The sequence below is a fragment of the Hypanus sabinus genome, chromosome 22 (genome assembly GCF_030144855.1).
Source record: "Hypanus sabinus isolate sHypSab1 chromosome 22, sHypSab1.hap1, whole genome shotgun sequence".
In the NCBI taxonomy this organism is placed as follows: Eukaryota; Metazoa; Chordata; class Chondrichthyes; order Myliobatiformes; family Dasyatidae; genus Hypanus; species Hypanus sabinus.
In genome coordinates this window covers 66,415,654-66,437,713 of record NC_082727.1, presented here as the reverse complement: position 1 = coordinate 66,437,713, position 22,060 = coordinate 66,415,654, and the positions used below count along the sequence as shown (strand labels likewise).

General features: G+C 41.8%; 1 protein-coding gene across 9 annotated transcripts in view; it reads left to right on the top strand.

Moving 5' to 3' along the window:
* The first annotated feature begins 246 nt into the window (after positions 1-246).
* The window catches only part of fam204a (family with sequence similarity 204 member A), a 114,748-nt gene continuing 92,934 nt past the window's right edge, over positions 247-22,060 (top strand). The window contains exons 1-3 of one of the 9 annotated variants that reach the window (XM_059947951.1): positions 251-370; positions 12,068-12,146; positions 21,033-21,090. In XM_059947951.1, the coding sequence (XP_059803934.1) occupies positions 21,059-21,090 (32 nt within the window). In that variant the 5' untranslated portion in view covers positions 251-370; positions 12,068-12,146; positions 21,033-21,058. Of the gene's footprint in view, positions 374-12,067; positions 12,147-17,850; positions 18,001-21,032; positions 21,091-22,060 lie in introns of all 9 variants that reach the window. The other 8 variants (XM_059947953.1, XM_059947958.1, XM_059947956.1 and 5 more) reach the window with 8 other exon arrangements.

Genomic DNA, 22,060 nt, shown 5'->3' with positions numbered 1-22,060 from the left:
TGACCTCATCCCACATAAAATCTGTAACATACGTCCATAGGACATTGAATGGAAAACTGCGACTGCTGAGATTTACAGAGTAAAATAGCAGCGAAATGAACACATGATATTAAACCCGATTTTGATTCCGACACGTGCCCACAAAGCTGACTTTGCGCTGTACCTGGGTACCGCTCTGTATTCTGTCCGGTGGAGCCGCACGTTTGCCTCTCCGTAACCTTTCCGGCGGAACTCCTCACTCTGTTACCGCGTTCCGGCCGCCCGCAGCTCAGCGGGTGCAGGCGCCATTTTAATTTTCGGGAGGGAGCCCTGACCGTGGCACTGCGGTGGTGAGGTAACATCAAATCCATCAGCAGTATCTGGGATGAAGGTAGCCAGTATTAGTGATTTATCATGTACATAGATTGCAAATTCACGCGTTATTACGAAAAGTCAAAGCAAACGCAATCTCGAGTAACACACGTACAATGCTGGAGGAATTCAGCGTCAAACAGCATCTGTGGAGGAGAATAAAGGGCCCGTAGGATGCTGCCAGCATTTTATGTCTGTTGCTTAAGATTCCAGCATTTGCAGAATCTCTTGTATTGGTAATATAGAGTGGTATCACCAGGGAATGAACAACGTCTGACCCTCATACGGCCATTGGGAATTACCCTGGACCTTGTCCTTCTTTTGGAGCCATTCTGTGCTTTGCCCTCCACTCATTTATAGGCCACTCCAATGTACTTTACCCTCCATTCCTCTACTAAAACTACTCTGCACATGTCCTCTCCATTCCTTAAGGGAGCTAACCTGTGCTCTGTCCTCCATTCGTCTATTGTGAACTATCCACTTTTCTGCTGTCCACTGGCCATTCAGAATTGTACCATGTTCTTCGCTTTATTCATCCGCTGGGGGCTACTACCCTGTGCCCTGCCCAGTAGCATATTGGAACAACCCTATGCCCTGCCCTGTACTTACCTTTTGGAACAACACTATGCCCTTGTCCTTCATTGGCAACTTTGTTGTACTCTCTCCATTATTCTATTCAGAGTTGTGTTCCATAAACCATATAAAACTGTTGCTTCTTTCAGAGAACCATGTTCCTGAATCTACGGTTCCTCTGTTCATTAACATTATGTAGTGTTCTGCCTCCCCTTTAATTGACCCAAATGCATTATAGACAATAGACAATAGGTGCAGGAGTAGGCCATTCGGCCCTTTGAGCCAGCACTGCCATTCAGTGTGATCATGGCTGATCATCCACAGTTGGTACCCTGTTCCTGCCTTCTCCCCATATCCCTTGACTCCGCTATCTTTAAGAGCTCTGTCTAACTTTTTCTTGAAAGCATCCAGAGAATTGGTCTCCACTGCCTTCTGAGGCAGAGCATTCCATAGATCCACAACTCTCTGAGTGAAAAAGTTTTTCCTCAACTCTGTTCTAAATGGCCTACCCCTTATTCTTAAACTGCGGCCTCTGGTTCTGGACTCCCCCAACATCGGGAACATTTTTCCTGCCTCTAGCATGTCCAATCCGTTAATAATCTTATATGTTTCAATCAGATCCCCTCTCATCCTTCTAAATTCCAGTGTATACAAGTCCAGTCACTCCAGTATCTTGAACTACCCAAATTTCCATCTACTCTGTATCCTGCTCCAGCCTTAGACAACCTGCCTGTTGATCCTCCTAAGTTCACATTCAAGTTATTAATATATAACAACACTGGTCTCAACCCCGATCCCTGTGATACATTGCTAGTCACTGACTTCCATTCAGGAAAGCATCTTTTCAGTGCTACCATCTGCCTTCTTTCACCAGGCCAGTTTTAGGTTCAGTTAGTCAGATTTCCTTGGACTCCATACATCTTAATCTTCTGGACATAGCCTACCGTGTGGGACTTTGCAAAATGCCTCCCTTTTTTTAGTTACATATTCATTTAGTTACATACCCTGGTCAGATCCCACTTGGAGTACTGTGCCCAGTTCTGGTCACCTCACTACAGGAAGGATGTGGAAACCATAGAAAGGGTGCAGAGGAGATTTACAAGGATGTTGCCTGGGTTGGGGAGTATGCCTTATGAGAACAGGTTGAGTGAACTTGGCTTTTTCTCCTTGGAGCGACGGAGGATGAGAAGTTAACTGATAGAGGTGTATAAGATGATGAGGCATTGATAATATGGATGGTCAGGCTTTTTCCCAGGGCTGAAATGGTTAGCACGAGAGGGCACAGTTTTAAGATGCTTGGAAGTAGGTACAGAGGAGATGTCAGTGGTAAGTTTTTTATGCAGAGTGAGTGTGTGGAATGGGCTGCTGGCGACGGTGGTGGAGGCAGATATGATAGACTCCTGGATAGGTACATGGAGCTTAGTACATGGGCTGTGGGTAACCCTAGGTCATTTCTAAGGTAAGGGCATGTTTGGCACAGCTTTGTGGGCCAAAGGGCCTGTATTGTGCTGTAGGTTTTCTATGTTTCTAAAAAAACATCTCAGTCAAATTAGTGGACAGGATTTTCCTGCACAAAGCTATGCTAGCTATCTCTGATCAGCTCCTTCCTTTCCAAATGTACAAAAATCACATCCCTTGGGATTTTCTCCATGAATTTCCCCTACTGACATAAAGCTCACCAGCCTACAGTTACTTGGTTTATAACTGCAGTTATTTTCTTAAAGAATGAAACAACAACTAAAGTTATCCATTATCTATAGTGTCAAACTATCCAAGGGTACAGAGGCTGTTTAGGAATAATTGAGCAATTCACGGTAGTTCATCAGGGTGATGCTATAGACTTACAGAATATATGGCATTTATTAATTTAGTAATGGAAATAATCATTTAAAGGTTGTATATAACAAAAGGTGAATACTTAAATTGTCAAAAATTATGAATAATGTCCTGCAGATTCTGAGGAGTTACTGGGAGTAATGTGAAACCTCCAAGTAGCACAGAACCTGAGAAAGAAAGACACTTGAGAGAGAAAGTATATATATAGTTCTTTCCTCCTGGGAATTGTTTTTTTATATACCTTTATTTAGCATTATCCTTTGCCACCACCCTTCCATTCTATCTTTGACTACTGTGTTTTTACACCTTTCATTTTCCATAGAATGTGCCGTACTTTATTTTTATAGCCTTTATTTTCTCGATGAATGTTGTTTTGTGTAATGCTCCAATTGGATTTATGACATGTTTGCTCACATGGTATCTCCTTTATTTCCCAATTACTCGCAATGTGCTCCCTGTTTTTTTTTATTTTTCCTTGGTGACCAGACTGGCTCAACAAGAATTTTCTTCACTTACATATCGTACCAGAATTATAATTATTATTACTGACATGTGTTGCAAAATGTGACATTTTATGACAACAGTTTCACCTTTTATGTGCCACAGTTCCTGAGGAGTTACTAGATTGTGTAGAGGGAGAGAGTTTAAAAGAAGGAAGTGGGGGCAGTTGGCACATTTTGCATGCCATTGTCCCATGCAACAGTGACATTGGAGACTTTGGATTGGTCATAATTAGACACTTGTCAAGATCCAATAAACAGGTTAGTTTTTAGCAGAGAGCACCATTGTGTGAGTGGGCCAGTGTTGGAGTGAGGAGTTGAGATCTTGGTCATCAAGGCTTCATCGAAGAGAAGTATAGACCGTAGGTAGAATTTTCTCATTATTCATTTTTTATTTCTTCTTATACAATGTAACCCCTCACCAGGGCTCATATGCAAACTTGGCTCATTAACTATCTCTGCTAACTGCTGCATGACTCAATGGTGAGAAGGCCAGCTTTCATAAACAATATGTGTTTAGGGTTGGTATGATTTGGGGTTCAACCAAACAAGAACATAGTATCATCGATGTTCTCACTCCTGTTTAGCTGCAGTTTGTAACACTGGGACAATTCGTGTCCACAAAGCAGAACCCCAAAGGCGCCTGACTTCCAGCCAACCTGGATTTATAAAATGTGCGGCCAATTGGCGAGCTCCAAAAATGGGAACACGCTGCCATGCAGATCTGCAGTTTCAGTGCTATTATAGATCAAAGACCCTGACAGCACCCCAGCCACCCCAAAAAGAAAAATCAAGAGGAAGAATTTAACTTATCACCGATGGGTTGTGTGAAGTTGCCCTCTGGTGCCGTCTTCAGCTCCACCCCTGTTTGCAGGTGATACCAAGATTGGTGGAGTTGTGAATGGTGTAGAAGACTGGCAGAGAATACGTATGATATACATCAGTTGCTATACAAGTTGAGAAATGGCAGATGGAGTTCAACCCAGATAAATGTGAGGTGTTGCACTTCGGCAGGGCAAATGCAAGGAGACAGACCACTGGTAAGGACAAGGTCCTTAATTGTGTTATTGAGCAGAGAGATATTGTGATCCAAGTTCATAGCTCCTTGAAAGTGGCTACGCAGGTTGATAAGGTGGTTATGAAAGCTTATGGAATGCTTGCTTTTATTACTCGAAGCATTGAGGTCAAAATTCAGGAGGTTATGTTGCAACTTTATAAGCTCTGGATAGGCCACATCTGGAGTATTGCGTACATTTTTGGTCACCCCACTATAGGAAGTACGTTGAGGCTTTGGAGTGGGTGCAGTAGAGGTTATCCAGGATGCTGCCTGATTTAGAGAGGCTGGATAAACTTGGGCTGTTTTCTATGGAGTGCTGGAGGCTTAGTGGCTATCTGATAGAGGTTCACAAGATTCTGAGATGCATAGATAGAGTAGACAGAGTGTCTGTTTCCCATGGTTGAAGTGTCTAACACTAATGTTTAGTAGATTGACGTGAGAAGGGCTAGGTTCAAGGGGGATGTGAGGAGTAAGTTTTTTTACTCAGAGAGTTGTGGATGCCTGAAATGCACTGCCTGGCATGGTGGTAAAGGCAAATACATTAGAGGCATTTTTTTGGACAGACATATAGATGTAAGGAAGATAGAGAGATATGGATCTGGTGTAGGCAGGAGGGATTACTATGTTTTATGATTTGCTTTTGCTAGCTCGGCACAACAATGTGGGCCGAATGGCCTGTCCTGTTCTGTACTTTTCTATAGTCTATGTACCCCTGTGACTATACCCCTCAACAACAGCTATAGCACTTCGGATACTGTTGGGGGAGGAGGCAATGACCTAGCAGAGGAAAGAGGTCGCACTGAATCTGGCTCTTTGGTTCAGAAGGGAAGGTGGGGAGCTGAGCTGAGCTGTATTTATAAGGGATTCGTTGGTTCAGGGATCAGAAAGTAGGTTCTGTGGAAGAGAATGAGATTCCTAAATAGAATGTTGTTTCCCAGTGCCAGGGTCAGGGACATCTGGGATAGAAACATAGAAAAATTACAGCACAATACAGACCCTTCAGCCCACAATGCTGTGCCGAACATGTACTTACTTTAGAAATTACTAGGCTTACCCACAACCCTCTATTTTTCTAAGCTCCATGTACCTATCCTGGAGTCTCTTAAAAGACCCTATCGGATCCGCCTCCACCACCATTGCCAGCAGCCCATTCCACGCACTCACCACTCTGCATAAAAAACCTACCCCTGACATCTCCTCTGTACCTACTTACAAGCACCTTAAAAATGTGTCCTCTCGTGTTAGCCATTTCAGCCCTGGGAAAAAGCCTCTGACTATCCACACGATCAATGTCTGTCATCATCTTATACACCTCTATCAGGTCACCTCTCATACTCTGCTGCTCCAAGGAGAAAAGGCCAAATTTGCTCACCTATTCTCATAAGGCATGTTCCCCAATCCAGGCTACATCCTTGTAAATCTCCTCTGCACCCTTTCTATAGTTTCCCCATCCTTCCTGTAGTGAGGTGACTAGAACTGAGCACGATACTCCAAGTGGGGTCTGACCAGGGTCCTATATAGCTGCAACATTACCTCTCGGCTCTTAAACTCAATCCCACGGTTGGTGAAGGCCAAAGCACCGTATGCCTTCTTAATCACTCAGTCAACGTGCACAGCAGCTTTGAGTGTCCTATGGAGTTGGATCCCAAGATCCTTCTGATCCTCCACACTTCAAAAGTCTTACCATTAATACTATATTCTGCCATCATGTTTGATGCACCAAAATGAACCACCTCACACTTATCTGGGTTGAACTCCATATGCCACTTCTCAGCCCAGTTTTACATCCTATCGCTGTCCCACTGTAACCTCTGACACCTGTCCACAACACCCCCAACCTTTGTGTCATCAGCAAATTCACTAACCCATCCCTCCACTTCCTCATCCAAGTCATTTATAAAAATGAACCTCTCCCATCCCCATTAATGATGCAAAGATCATTGCCAGAGGCTCAGCATTCTCCTCTCCACTGTAGCCTGGAGTACCTCTTGTCCAGTCCCAGAGACTTATCCAACTTGGTGCTTCGAAAAGCTCTAGCTCATCCTCTTTCTTAATGTCAATATGCTCAACCTTTTCAATCTTCTGTAAGTCATCCCCACAATCACCAAGATCCTTTTCTGTAGTGAATACTGAAGCATCAAGTCCTCAGCATTCTTAAGTGGGAAGTTGAGCAGCCAGAAGTCATGTCCGCATTGTACACGGGTAGGAGGAGTGTCAAAGTCCTTCAAAGTGAGTTCAGGGATTTAGGTGTTAAAGGGCAGGACCTCTAGGGTTGCAATCTCAGGATTGCTACCCATGCCACATACGAGTGAGGCCAGAAATAGGAAGTCTATTAAGTTTAATAAATGGCTAAGAAGGGAAAGCTTCAGATTTTTGGACCATTGGGCTCTCTTCCAGGGAAGATGGGACCTGTATAGAAGAGATGATTTGCAGCTAAACTGGAGAAGGACTAATTTCCAAGTGGGAAGGTTTGCAATTGCTGCACAGGGGATGTGAGGGGATGTTAAACTGGAGTTGCAGTGGGTTGGGAACCAGAGTCCCAGAGCAAGAGTGCTTGTGGAGAAAGTTGTTATTAAGCCTGCATATTACATCAGGAATCAAAAGGTTGAGCATGGTGAGACTAGTGTTCTGAGCTGCATATATTTCAATGCAAATATTGTAAGAAAGATAGATGAGCCTGGGGCATGGATCAACAGATAAAATTATGACATTGTGACCATCAGTAAGACTTGGTTGCAGTAGGGGCCAGACAGGTAGCTCTATATTCTAGGGTTCTATTATTTTCGATGTGACAGAGTGAGAGGGATTAAAGGGGGAGTGGTGGCATTACTGGTCATGGAATATGTCACAGTAGTACTCAAACAGGGCAGACTGAAGAAATCGTCCAGTGAGGTACTATGGTTGGAAATGAGTAATAAAGGTATGACCTCGCTATTGAGTTCACGGGATTTAGAGGATCAAAGTTGAGAGCGATCACAGAATGTTCCAAGAAACATTAGGTTGTGATAGTAGGTGATATTAACTTCCAGTATATTGACTCCATGCTGTGAAGACTGGATGGGATAGAGATCATCAAATACAGTGGAAGTCAGAAGTTTGCATACACTTAGGTTGAAGTCATTAAAACTCATTGTTTACCCACTCCACAGATTTCATATTAGCAAATTGTAGTTTTGGCAAGACGTTGAGGACATCTTCTTTGTGCATGACACGAGTAATTGAACCATAGAACACTACAGCTCAGTACAGGCCCTTCAGCCTTCCATGTTGTGCTGACCCATATAATCCTTAAAAAAAGTACTAAACCCACACTACCCCATAACCCTCTATTTTTCTTTCATCCATGTGCCTGTCCAAGAGGCTCTTAAATACCCTTAATGTTTTAGCCTCCGCCACCATCCCTGGCAAGTCATTCCAGGCACTCACAACCCTCTGTGTAAAAAACTTATCCCTGATGTCTCCCCTAAGCTTCCCTCCCTTAATTTTGTACATATGCCCTCTGGTGTTTGCTATTGGTGCCCTGGGAAACGGGTACTGACTATCCACCCTATCTGTGCTTCTCATAATCTTGTAGACCTCTATCAAGTCCCCTCTCATTCTTCTACACTCCAAAGAGAAAAGTCCCAGCTCTGCTAACCTTGCTTCTTATGACTTGTTCTCCAAACCAGGCAACATCCTGGTAAATTTCCTCTGTTCCCTCTCCATAGCTTCCACATCCTTCCTATAATGAGGTGACCAGAATTGAACACAATATTCTAAGTGCTGTCTCACCAGAGATTTGTAGAGTTGTAACATGACCTCTCTACTCTTGAACCCAATCCGCCATTAATGAAGCCTGGCATCCCATAGGCCTTCTTAACTACCCTATCAGCCTGCGCAGTGACCTTGAGGGATGTATGGATTTGAACCCCAAGGTCCCTTTGTTCATCCACACTCTTAAGTAACTGACCATTAATCATGTACTCAGTCTTCTGGTTTGTCCTTCTAAAATGCATCACCTCACACTTATCCGGATTGAACTCCATCTGCCATTTTTCTGCCCAACTCTGCAGCCTGTCTACATCCTCTTGTAACCTTCGACAACCTACAGCTCAGTCCACAACTCCTCCAATCTTCATGTCATCTGCAAACTTACTCACCCATCTCTCCACCTCTACATCCATGTCATTTATAAAAATCGCAAATAGCAGGGGTCCCAGAACAGATCCCTGCGGCACTCCACTAGTTACTGACCTCCAGGCAGAATACTTTCCTTCCACAACTACCCTCTGCTTCTTCCTTTAAGCCAATTTTTTATCCAAATAGCCAAGGTTCCACTTATCCCATGCCTCTTGACTTTCTGGATGAGTCTTTTGTGAGGGACCTTGTCAAATGCCTTGCTAAAGTCCATGTAGACCACATCCACTGCCCTACCCTCATCAATTTCTTGTGTTACCTCTTCAAAAAACTCAATCAGGCTCGTGAGGCACGATCTTCCCTTCACAAAGCCATGTTGACTATCCATGAGTAGAGTAGAGTAGACTGTACTTCTCCAAATGCTCGTAATTTTTCCAACCATTGTTTACAGACAGGTTATTTCACTTTTAATTGACTATATCACAATTCCAGTGGTTCAGAAGTTTACAAGCAAAATTAAAAGAAATCAGCCAAGACCTCGGGAAAAAAGAATTGTGGACCTCCACAAGTCTGGTTCATCCTTGGGAGCTATTTCCAAAAGCCTGAAGGTCCCATATTCATCCGTACAAACTATAGAACGTAAGTATAAACTCCATGGGACCACGCAACCGTCACATGGCTCAGGAAGGAGACGCATACTGTCTCCTAGAGATGAACGTACTTTGGCGCGAAAAGTGCATGTCGATCCCAGAACAACAGCAAAGGACCTTGTGAAGATGCTGGACAAAATAGGTAGACAAGTATCTATATCCATAATAAATTGAGTCCTATATCGACATAACCTGAAAGGCTACTCAGCAAGGAAGAAGCCACTGCACCAAAACCGCCATACAAAAAACAGACTACAGTTTGCAAGTGCACATGGGGACAAAGATCTTACTTTTTGGAGAAATGTACCCTGGTCTGATGAAACAAAAATTGAACTGTTTGGCCATGATGACTATCGTTATGTTTGGAAGAAAAAGGTTGAGGCTTGCAAACTGAGGAACACCATCCCAACCATGAAGCATGGGGGTTGCAGAATCATGTTTTGGGGGTGCTTTGCTGCAGGAGGGACTGGTGCACTTCACAAAATAGATGGTGTCATGAGGAAGGAAATTATGTTGATACATTGAGGCAGCATCTCAAGACATCAGCCAGGAAGTTAAAGCTCGGTCGCAAATGGGTCTTCCAAATGGATAATGACCCCAAGCATGTCTCCAAAGTTGTGGCAAAATTGCCTAAGGACAACAAAGTCAATGTATTGGAGTGGACATCACAAAATCCTGACCTCAATCCGATAGAAAGTTTGTGGGCAGAACTGAAAAAGCGTGTGTGAGCAAGGAGGCCTATAAACCTGACTCAGTTACACCAGTTCAGTCTGGAGGAATGGAACTAAATTCCAGCAGCTTGTTGTGAGAAGCTTGTGGAAAGGCTATCCAAAACGTTTGACCCAAGTTAAACAATTTAAAGGCAATGTTACCAAATACTAACAAAGTGTATGTAAACTTCTAACCCACTGGGAATGTGATAAAAGAAATAAAAGCTGAAATAAATCATTCTCTCTACTATTACTCTGACATTTCACATTCTTAAAATAAAGTTGTGATTCTAACTGACCTGAGACAGGGAATGTTTTCTAGGATTAAATGTCAGGAATTGTGAAAAACTGTGTTTAAATGTATTTGGCTAAGGTGTATGTAATCTTCTGACTTCAACTGTATGTTCAGGAAGCACAAGGAAATCTGCAGATGTTGGAAATTCAACCAACACACACAAAATGCTGGGGGAACGCAGCATTTATTAAGGGTTCGGCACGGACTAGGAGGGCTAAGATGGCCTGTTTCCGTGCTGTGATTGTTATATGGTTATATGGTTATAGGGAGAAGCACTGTCGATGTTTTGGGCCAAGACCCTTCGTCAGGACTCAGGAAATTCTTTATTGATACGTAGAGGTCTCAATTAGAGAGATCTAATCTAAGACTTCCTATCAGGGAATGAGGCAGGGCAGGTGACAGAAATGTGTGCAGGAAACAGTTTACATCTAGTGATCATAATGTCATTAGTTTCAAGAAAAATTATGGAAAAGGATAGGTCTGGTCTGCGAGTTGAGATTTAAATTGAAGAAAGGCCAATTTTGATGGTATCAGAAATGAACTAGCAAGTGTGGATTTGGACAGACTATTTTCTGGCAAAGGTGTTCAAAAATGAAATTTTGAGAGTACTGAGTTTTTTTTGCTTCTGTTAGGAGAAAAAGTAACAATAACAGAGTATCAGCCTGAAACGTCAACTGTACTCCTTTCCATCGGTTTGACAAGAAACTCAGAGACCTCGACTTTCACCCTGCCTTGTGCAGTTGGATCCTGGACTTACTGTCAGATCGCTGGCAGGTAGTAAGAGTGGGCTGCCTCACCTCTGCCCCTCTGATCCTCAAGACAGGTGCCCCTCAGGGCTGTGTACTAAACTTCCTCCTTTACTCTCTGTATACCCATGACTGTGTCGCCAACCACAGCTCCAATCTGCTAGTTAAATTTGCTGACAACACTACACCGATTGACCTAATCTCAAATAATAATGAGGCAGCCTACAGAGAAGGAGTCATCACCCTGACTCAGTGGTGTCAAGAAAACAACCTCTCCTTCAATGTCGTAAATACAAAGTTGCTGGTTGTGGACTACAGGGGAAATGGAGACAGTCTAGCCCCTATTGACATCAATGGATCTGGAATTGAGAGGGTGAACAGCTTGAAGTTCCTCTGATAAACATCACCGAGGATCTCATGTGGTCTGTACACACCAGCTGTGTGATGAAAGACTCAACAGCGCCTTTTTTACCTCAGACGATTGAAGTAGGCCCCATATTCTAAGAACTTTCTATAGGGGCACAATTGAGAGCATCCTGACTTGCTGCATTACTGCCTGATATGGAAACTGTACTGCCCTCAATCACAGGACTCTGCAGAGAATGGTATGGACAGTCCAGTGCATCTGTAGTCAAGTCAAGTTGCTCTTTATTGTCATTTCGACCATAAACTGCTGGTACAATACACAGTAAAAATTAAACAACATTCCTCCAGGACCATGGTGCTACATGAAACAACACAAAACTGCTCTAGACTATGTGAGACAACTCAAGGCTACACTAGACTATGTAAAACAACACAAAAACTCCATTAGACTACAGATTTACACAGGACTACATGTGAACTTCCCACTATTTGGGAATTTACAAAGACAAGTGTGTAAAAAGGGCCCAAATGATCGTTGGAGACCTGAGTCACCCCAACCACAAACTGTTTCAGTTGCTACCATCTGGGAAATGGTACTGCAGCATAAAAGCCAGGACCAGCAGACTCTGGGGCAGATTCCACCAGGCCATCAGACTGCTTAATTCATGCTGATGCAACTGTATTTCTATGTTATATTGACTATCCTGTTTTACATAATTATTATAAATAACTATAAATTGCACATTTAGACAGAGATGTAACGTAAAGGTTTTTACTAGTCATGTATATGAAGGATGTAAGTAATAAATTCAATTCAGGTGCTGCCTGGTCTGCTGAGTCCTTCCAACATTTTGTTTCTGTTGCTAGGATTGGGGAACCTTGGTTTTTGAAAGATATTGAGGTCCTGGTTAAGAAAAAAAAGGAAGTGCATAGCAGTTATAGACAGGTAAGAACAAATGCAGTACAGTCGGCCCTCCTTATCCGAGGGTTCAGCATGTGCGGATCGAGAAAACCCGGAAGTTCTCTCTCCAGCACTTGTTGTTTGAGCATGGATAGACTAATTTCTCTTGTCATTATTCCCTAAACAATACAGTATAACAACTATTAACATAGCATTTACATTGTATTAGGTATTATAAGTAATCTAGAGATGATTTTAATGTATAGGCAGTCCCGGGTTATGAACGAGTTCCGTTCCTGAGTCTGTCTTTAAATCAGATTTGAAGTTGGAACAGGTACATCCAGTATTATTTAGTGTCAGTTAGTCAAACATTTGTCTTAGTATATAGTATATGTTTTACCTTTCTATGCATATAATACACTTAAGAAACTTATGTATTTCAATAATTAAACCACTGCATTGCTTAGTAATAATTGTAGCTTTCATCGGGGCAGGGCCTTTCACGTGCTCCATTAAAATTGTTCCGATTGTTGGCCGACTGTAGCCTAATGCTTTTCTAATGACCGATGGCATTTCACCTCTTTCTGATCGCTTTATTATTTCCACTTTATTTTCAATCGTGATCATGATTATTTTCGTGAGCAGAAACACTGCGGATTCAGAGCTGCGCCAGGTCCTGAAGTCCACTGTACTGAGACAGGTTAAATAAGGTCCGTGGTTCTGCTGGGTCCTAAAGACCACCTCACTGAGACAGGTTAAATAAGAGACTTGAGCATCCGTGTTTTTTGGTATCCGTGGGGGGTCCCGGAACCAATCCCCCATGGATAAGGAGGGCCGACTGTACTTAAGGAGAATAAGAAATGCAATAGCACACTTAAGAAGGAAATCAGGAGGGCTAATCAAAAGTATGAGGTTGTTCAGCAGATAATGTGAAGGAGCTCCAGATACGTTAAGAACAAAGGGATAGCAAGGGGCAAAACTGGTCCTCTGGAAAATCAGAGTGGTCATCTACGTATGGAGCCATAAGAGATGGGTCAGATGGGGATAGTCAGCATGGCTTTGTGCGTAGTAGGTTGCGTCTAATCAATCTTATTTGAGCTACCAGGAAAGTTGATGAAGGCAAGGCTGTGGATATTATCTACATGGAGTTTAGTGATGCATTTGATAACATCCCACACAAGAGGTTAGTCAAGAAGGTTCAGTCGCTTGGCATTCAAGATGAGGTAGTAAATAAAACTGAAAAAGTGCAGAGAAGATTTACAAGGATGTTACAAGGTAGAACCTGAGTCATAGGAAAGGTTGAATAGGTTAGGACTTTATTCCCTAGAATGTAGAAGATTGAGAGGAGATTTGATAGAGGTATACAAAATTATGAGGGTTATAGGTAGGATAAATGCAAGCAGGCTTTTTCCACTGAGGTTGGGTGAAACTACAACTAGAGGTCATAGGCTAAGGGTGAAAGGTCAAATGTTTAAGCTGTACATGAGGGGAAACAACTTCTCTTGGAGGGTTGTAAGAGTGTGGAATGAGCTGCCAGCCCAACTGGTGGATGCCAGTTCAATTTCAGCATTTAAGAAAAATTCAGATAGATACATGTATAGATGGCAGGGTAGAAAGGGCTATGGTCTGGGTTCAGGTCAGTGGAACTAGACAGATTAATGGTTCAGCACTGACTAGATGTGCCAAAAGACCTGTTCTGTGCTGTAGTATTCAGTGACTTTATGACTTTACTGTGCAATACATAAAAAAAACTATGTTACAGTAAGAAATATAAAGGATAATCGTATTCCCTGTGTGTAAATCTGATGATTACTGTACGAAGGCTGAGAAACCTTGTGCTACTAACATACTTTATGTTCTTCAACATCTTTATTTGAAATAATTTCCATAAACATTTTCTAATAAATGTCAAGAACAAAATGCAGGAGATTGTACAAGCTAAAATTGTACAAACTAAAATGTCCAACTACAGTAGGAAATGGCAATTTAAACTGGAAATCAGAATTTAAATAACAGACCGTTTAATTCAAGAGAAGATAGAAAAAAATAGCAGATTTTTGGTTCACGGTTAGCAATCACTGCATTTGGACACAGTGTTCGACAGCATGCCTTTCTAACTCTGCTCATGGTTAGCAATTGAGTTTTTGCTAGGTGTGAATAATTATGGAAAACAATTGTGTTGTGGAGTTCAGCTGGCATCTTTGACTGAAAGAGCAAAGCTCAAGCAGTCGTCATCATCTGAAGACTAAAAATAAGATCATTTTCATTATGATATCGCCGAGGCATTCATTACTTTTTACTTGGCTTTTCTTTTACATTTAAAAGCTACAGACCCTTTAATTTAGATTGGTAGGTTTATACTTGCATATCATTTATAATTTTTGTGAAATGCATATATTGGCAGAAAACTGGATACAAAAAGGGAAGTGGCTCAGTAACAGCAATTAATGGTCAAAGTATTATTCAAATTTAGAAAGGAAATGTGCTATTGCATATTCTTAAAAAGTTTTTAGGAAGCTGCATTGAGCACCAGAGCAAATGAGAAATCTGCAGATGCTGGAAATCCAAACAACACACACAAAGTGCTGGAGGACCTCCACAAGCCAGGCAGCATCTATGGAAAAAAGTACAGTTGACATTTCAGGCCGAGACCCTTTGACAGGGCTCAGTCGATGTTTCAGGCTGAAACCATTCAGCAAGGTCTCTGCCCAAAACATCAACTGTACTTTTTCCCATTGATGCTGTCTGGCCTGCTGAGTCCCTCCAGCATTTGGTGTGTGTTGTTTGAACACCAGAGAATGATTTTGCAGTTACTGTTGGACTGATTGTAATAAGTTGTATCCATCACTGCTGCTTTGTATATAGAATTTCATAGGTGATTGTGCCAACATATTCATTCTGCTTAGTTTTAAATTAGTAAGGAATCGGAAAGAAATTTACTCCCTTGAGAGTATATAGAATAGCATTAAACTATTCAACAGTCTCACTAAAAATAAAAAGGAAAGAAATTCAAGGAAATCATTCAAGATCACTTTCCAGATCAACACATTTTCTTATTTAAAGAGCCACTCCTGGTATAATTTTGACAGATCAAGTGGGGAATGAAGAATATTAGGGAAGACAAACAACCATATTTAGATGTATCAATGAAAAAGGATCTGTTGTGGTTTTGGATAGTAGCGTGGAGATACGTCTCTACCAATGGATGTGTAGAAAGGTGTAGGAGGTGCTAGCCTGCAGGTCACTGTTGGGAAAGGTGAGCACCTGCTTAGCTTCCAAGCAAGGTCACATGAAGCCATGGGAGCAGGTGGTGGGCTGCCACATGAGCAGCTGGTGCAGATCACAACTTTCCCCTCCCCCTTCCTCTATTCACCACTCTGACCTTTTAATTCTATTACTTCCCCTAGATCCCCTCCTCCTTCCCTTTCTCCTATGCTCCACTTTCCTGTAAGATTCTTTCTTCTCCAGCCCTTGATCTTCTTGACATTTATCTTCCAGCTAGCTTCTTTCCCCTTCCCCCCCCCACCTTTTATTTCAGGCATCTTACCCCTTCCCACTCAGTTCTGGAGAAAGGACTTGGGCCGAAACATCAACTGCTTACTCTTTTCCATAGATGCTGTCTGACCTGCTGAGTTCCTCCAGCATTTTGTGTGTGTTGCACTGCGAAGGTATGCTGAACTTGAGCATGATTGTAAATATAACTACTGTTGATTTTGCAGAAAATTTGGAAAATGTGTGCTTGAAATTGAAAATTAGATTAAGGTTGAGAAGAGGAATTAGATACATAGCAAGTTAAAGAATAGTAAAGAAAAATATTGAAACAGTTGTAAAAGTACAAAAGGAAGAGAATACATTGTTGTATGAACAAAAGTGATGGATTTAACAGGCAAAGGGAAATAGTTAATTTAGGCTATGTTAAATGGAAATAAAAAAGAAAGCAAAATTGTAGATGAAAGCAAGGCAACAATGGACTGCTTTTTCTGAGTTTTCAAGGTGATGTAAGAGGAGGTGGAGCAGCTGGCCACAATAACTACATAGATGCGATATTGAAAAAGATATGGTGTAACCTAGTGGAAAGGACTAGGGCCCTGTTGACATATACCCAAGATTACTGATGGAACTCACATCTTAAATATAAGAGGCTATGAGGATATTTCAACCGTTATTTCAATCTGGAAGGTATAACTGCAATATTTCAAACATCACTTGGCTCTGGAAGTTATGCCAGCATACAAGTGCATTGGGATGATTTTATAAGTGAAATGAACAGTCTAAGTACAAATTATTGCTTTGGTTCCCACTGTACACTATTCTTCAAAGGAGGAAATCGACACCTATAAATCAGTCTGTTAACGCCTGTGATGTGTAAGCTAATAACAAAGTGGAATGCTCCCCTGGAAAGAAGTGGGTTAATGAAGAACAGCATGAGTTTGGAAAGGCAAGTTTTGTCTGACAAGTTTAATGGAAATCATTGAAAAAAATCAGTCTATTGCAGACTAAAGGCAATTTTATGATTGTTGCACATATGGTCTTTGATTTGGTTTACATGTCCTCCTTTAGATTACTGGTGATAATACAGCTATAATGAAGATGATTCTTTTTATCATGTCCACGGATAGTCTATACGTGGCCCAGCCAGAGCTGGACACATTTTTGCCCCTTGTTGTTGAATGCAGCAAGATCTGCAATAGTTCCTCTAGCGATGGGCATTGCAGGAGATGTTGCATAGTTTGTGACTCAGTTCCACATTCACAGATTGTTGGGCTGGTTGTATATCCCCATTTGCTTAGTGACACCTTTGAATGACCTACACCAGTCCTAAGTCTGTTAAAACACTTAAAGGTCGCCCAGTTGCAATTAGCTCCTGGGGGAAGGCTTTCATCTGGTGGAATTTCCATCATTGGGGGTTGTTTGGGACTGATGAGCCGTTCCTTCCACAGGGCAATGTGGGCTTCAGATGGGGTTGATTGTAATGGATCAACACTGTTCCTGAAGCTCTTCCTTGACTTAGGCAACTGGGTGTAGATGTATGACTATGTAGAAGCTATCTCTCATCTGATATTTGACAGAGTCGTTCTTTCTTGGTGGCTACCATTTCTCTTATATCAGGACATAACCGGCAGGACATATAGGCTTCTGCTGTTTGTTGGTTTTAAACAACCTGTGATAAGTTGGCAGCTTGCATTCAGAATGGCATCCATCTTCTTAGCATGAGTAGATCTTTCCCATGCAGGGCAGGCGTATTTGGCAGTGGAATAGCAAAGAGCAAGTGCACTGGCTCGCAATGTTTTCGAGCTTGTTCCCCATTTTGTGTTAGTGAGCTTATAATGAAGGTATATAAGCAGTCCATTGAGAGCTCTCTACATCTATTAGTAATCATCATTTGGCAGGGGTATTATGCTTCAAGTAATAATATCACTGGGTTAAAAAGATCTATGATCATGTCCAGTGTACGGGAGCTTAAGTTTTTTTTTGTGATGGTCTTAGTAACTTATGCCAGTGCAGAAATGGTTCTGAAGTTATTACAGAATTGGATTGTTAGCCAGTATATTTGTTTCATTTCATATTCATTATATTCCCACCAGTCACTCATACTACAAAGCTTGACATTTCTGTTAACAAAGGATGTTAAACCACTGGCTTGTTTGAAGTCAATAAAATTCAGCAATGTACAGCGAAAAGACAACGATCAAAAAGACAATGCAAAATATTAGTGAAACATTTAGTTCTTAAAATCCTACTTTTACAGAGTATGAACACGAGATTCTGCAGATGGTAGAAATACAGAACAATGCATGCAAACTGCTGGAGGTATAAAACAGTCAATGTTTCTTCCCCTCCATAGAGGATGCCAGACCTACTGAGTTTCTCCAGCATTTTGTGCCTGTTGTTTTACAAAGTAAGGATATTTTTACACTGTGTCACTTGAATTGTTAATTTTGGCTTATGTGAAATCTAAGTGAAAGTTTTGCATAATATAATGTTTAATTTTTGTGTGTGATGTCATGGAATTTAAAAAAAATCCGGATTGTTATTAGATATGAAACCCGTTTTTATTGGGCTCCTCTGGAAATGCAGCTCGTTAGCCCCTCGCCGCTGGACTCTGTGATGAAAAACCCTCCTTTCTCAGACTTTGTATGGCTAGGGTGCATACGACTGATCCTGCTAAATCCATGAGGTTGGGATGTCTCACCCATCCAAACCCCGGTTTGTGTGATTTACTGCCCCCAGCAATCGCCCGTCAGCAAGGATTGTACAGTGCATACAATTATAAAGAAGTATATTTAAGAATGTTAACTTAAACAGTTATTAAAGGAAAGAGAGGGAAAAAAAAGGGCCCTTTATACTTAAACAGTCAAATGTGTGCTTTAGTTGGAGCTCCTCTTGAATTTGTCTGTGAATCACGTGCTGGACCCTTGGTCTGTGAAAGCACACACCACCTTCCGAATGTTGCTCGAAATCCATCTCGAACAAACGGGTTTCCCATGGGCGTATAGGTCCTTCCTCGTTGAAGCCATTCATCTGCACAGAACACCCTGCGCTACAGGGACGGCATCCTCAGTCATCTTCCCTCCTGTCTTCTCCCAGCTTCCACCAAAAAAAAGATTTCAACCAGTGTCTCTCACAAACACTTCTCCAAAATCTTAACCAGGGTGTTACAGATAATTTGTAAATCAGCATCATATTAGTGAATTTTCATTCTTTGGCTCCATAAAGCATTAAATCATAAATAACATGGGTCTCAAAAATTCTCCAACTCCTGCTAACTTTCTGATCATTTCCCTGATCAACCTACCTTCTTCCAATTTATCATCCCACCCAGGTCCTCTCCATTCCCATTGTTTTTCATCGCTCTTTTTACAATCCTTGGGTCACTCCTACTTCAGTCTACCTGATGGATTATCTTCCCAATCCACTCCCACAAGAACTCCATTCCTGTACACCTTTCCCATCTGCAGTTATGTAAGACCACTTCTACTAAACATAATGCTTGTGTCAAAACTACAGGAGGCACACCACCCCACACATTACTGTTTTAATGTACAGTTCTAATGCATTAAAATGTTAAAATAATATGTCTTCTTCAGCAAACACGAGGAAATCTGCAGATGCTGGAAATTCAAGCAACACACACAAAATGCTGGTGGAACACAGCAGGCCAGGCAGCATCTATCAGCTGAGGCCCAAAACGTTGGCAGTGCTTCTCCCCGTAAATGGTGCCTGGCCTGCTGCGTTCCACCAGCATTTTGTGTGTGTTGCTTGTCTTTTCTTCATGTTAGTTTGTTTATTCCCTTTAAGAAAGACAATTAAGTTATGATCTGGAATGTTTAAAAACTGGAAATTTGGTTATTTGGTTGGAGCAGGGGTTCACGATCTTTTTTATGCAACCATTAAACAAGGGGTTCGTAGACCCCAGGTTGGGAACTCCTGCTTTAGAGCAACCTTGTAGAGTCTTGGTATCTTTTAGGAAATGTGTCTCCTTGGTATTCAGTAGAATTTCAGAAGTCTTAATGTTGTGTTTGCTGTCATATCTGATGACACGACTGTGGTGGGTCTCATCAGCAAGAACGACGAGTCAGCATACAGAGAGGAGGTGCAGCAGCTAACGGACTGGTGCAGAACCAACAACTTATCTCTGAATGTAAACAAAAGGGATGGTTGTTGACTTCAGGAGAGCGTGGAGTGACCACTCTCCGCTGAACATTGACGGCTCCTCCGTTGAGATTGTTAAGAGCACCAGATTTCTTGGTGTTCACCTGGTGGAGAACCTCACCTGGTCCCTCAACACCAGCTCCATAGCCAAGAAAGCCCAGCAGCATCTCTACTTTCTTGCGAAGGCTGAGAAAAGTCCATCTTCCACCCCCTCATCCTCACCACATTCTACAGAGGATGTATTGAGAGCATCCTGAGCAGCTGCATCACTGCCTGGTTCGGGAATTGCACCATCTCGGATCGCAAGACCCTGCAGCGGATAGTGAGGTCAGCCGAGAAGATCATCGGGGGTCTCTCTTCCTGCCATTACAGGCATTTACACCACACGCTGCACCCACAAAGCTAACAGCATTGTGAAGGACCCCACCCACCCCTCACACAAACTTATCTCTCTCCTGCCATCTGGCAAAAGGGACCAAAGCATTCAGGCTCTCACGACCAGAATGTGTAACAGTTTCTTCCCCCAAGCCATCAGACTCCTCAATACCCAGAGCCTAGACTGACATCTACATCATTTATTATTATATTGTAATTTGTCCTCTACTGTGCCTATTGTCTTGTTTATTAATTATTGTACTGCTCTTCACTGTTTTGTGAACTTTATGTAGTCCTGTGTAGGTCTGCAGTCCAGTGTAGTTTTTGTGTTGTTTTACTTAGTCTAGTGTAGCCTTGTGCTGCCTCACATAGTCTATTGTAGTTTTGTGTTGTTTCATGTAGCACCATGGTCCTGGAGGAACATTGTTTCATTTTTATTGTGTACTGTACCAGCAGTTGATGGTTGAAATGACAAAAGTGATTTGACTTTGACTTGACTTTGATATGCACAAATGCACGTTTGCAGAGGTACATTGAAAATCTTCTATATAACCGCATCACAGACACTTAGCAGCATATAAATAGTGTTCACAATAAAACATAATTACACAATTTTTACAAGGACACAATTAGAACATAAAAAGTCCATTTCAGTATAAGGTGGCCATAGTGTTGTGGGATGGTTTACAAACTTTAGAACTGAATAGTAGCAGTTTTGAACCTGGTAGTTTGGACTCTCAGGGTTCTATACTGGTAGTTGGTGGTCTTTGATGATAGATGTTGCCTTCTTAAGGCAGCACCTCATGTAGATTCTATGTAAGTACTGTCATGTTAAAGTAATATTTTTCATTTCAATTAGTTCAGTGTGAATGTATAAGTTTTAAATTTTCCCTTGTTTTCAAGGTATAAATCCATTCCCAAAAACTGCAATGGTAGATTTCACAGACCAAAAACCATTCAGGTAAGAACTCTTTAGAAATCTGAAAATTTGCACACTGAGTTATAGGTTTTTTTAATGAGCATACTATATTAAAGCAGGGTGGTGGGGTAAAGATACGTCTGCACCAAAGGAGGAGTAAGGCACTCCTTCAGATCATCCTTGGACAAGGTATAGCACCTGCTTAGCCCCTCCCCCCCTCCGATCAGGGTCACATGAAATTATAGGAATAGGTGGTGGATATTTGTATGAGCAGCTGGTGCATTTCTCAAGTCCTGGTTATGTAACCACTACCACCAGGCAGAAAATCTGAAAGAGTATTGATAATGGCTGGGGTCCCCTGTCTTGTGAAGACACTGCCCAGAAGAAGACAATGGCAAACCACTTCTGTAGAAAAATTTGCCAAGAACAATCGTAGTCATGATCGCCTATGTTGTACAACACAACACATAGCAAATGAACAATATTGGGATATCTATCCTAACTAGTTATCAGTTTAGAATCAATTTTCTCTTTTCAGACCCAGATTGGTTTGTCTCAAGGAGAGAAAGAAATTACAAAAGGAGGACAATATCAACCAAAAAGTGTCATGAAACTCCGTATCAGGATTTTGCTGTTCAGTCATCAAAAACAATGTTTATTTAGAGATTCAAACAACAACACACACAAAATGCTGGTGGAACACCGCAGGCCAGGCAGCATCTATAGGGAGAAGCGCTGTCGATGTTTCGGGCTGAAACCCAAGGGCCGAAACGTCGACAGCGCTTCTCCCTATAGATGCTGCCTGGCCTGCTGTGTTTTACCAGCATTTTGTGTGTGGTGTTGTTTGAATTTCCAGCATCTGCAGATTTCCTCGTGTTTTATTTAGAGATGGATGCTAAACCTTTCTTTCAGTGGAATGAGAAAGATCTTCTGTAATGCATGTTTGTCATTCTGACATAACTTAAACATTTTTCAATAACTGTAGTCTATATTAATGTAATGTGAATCTTTT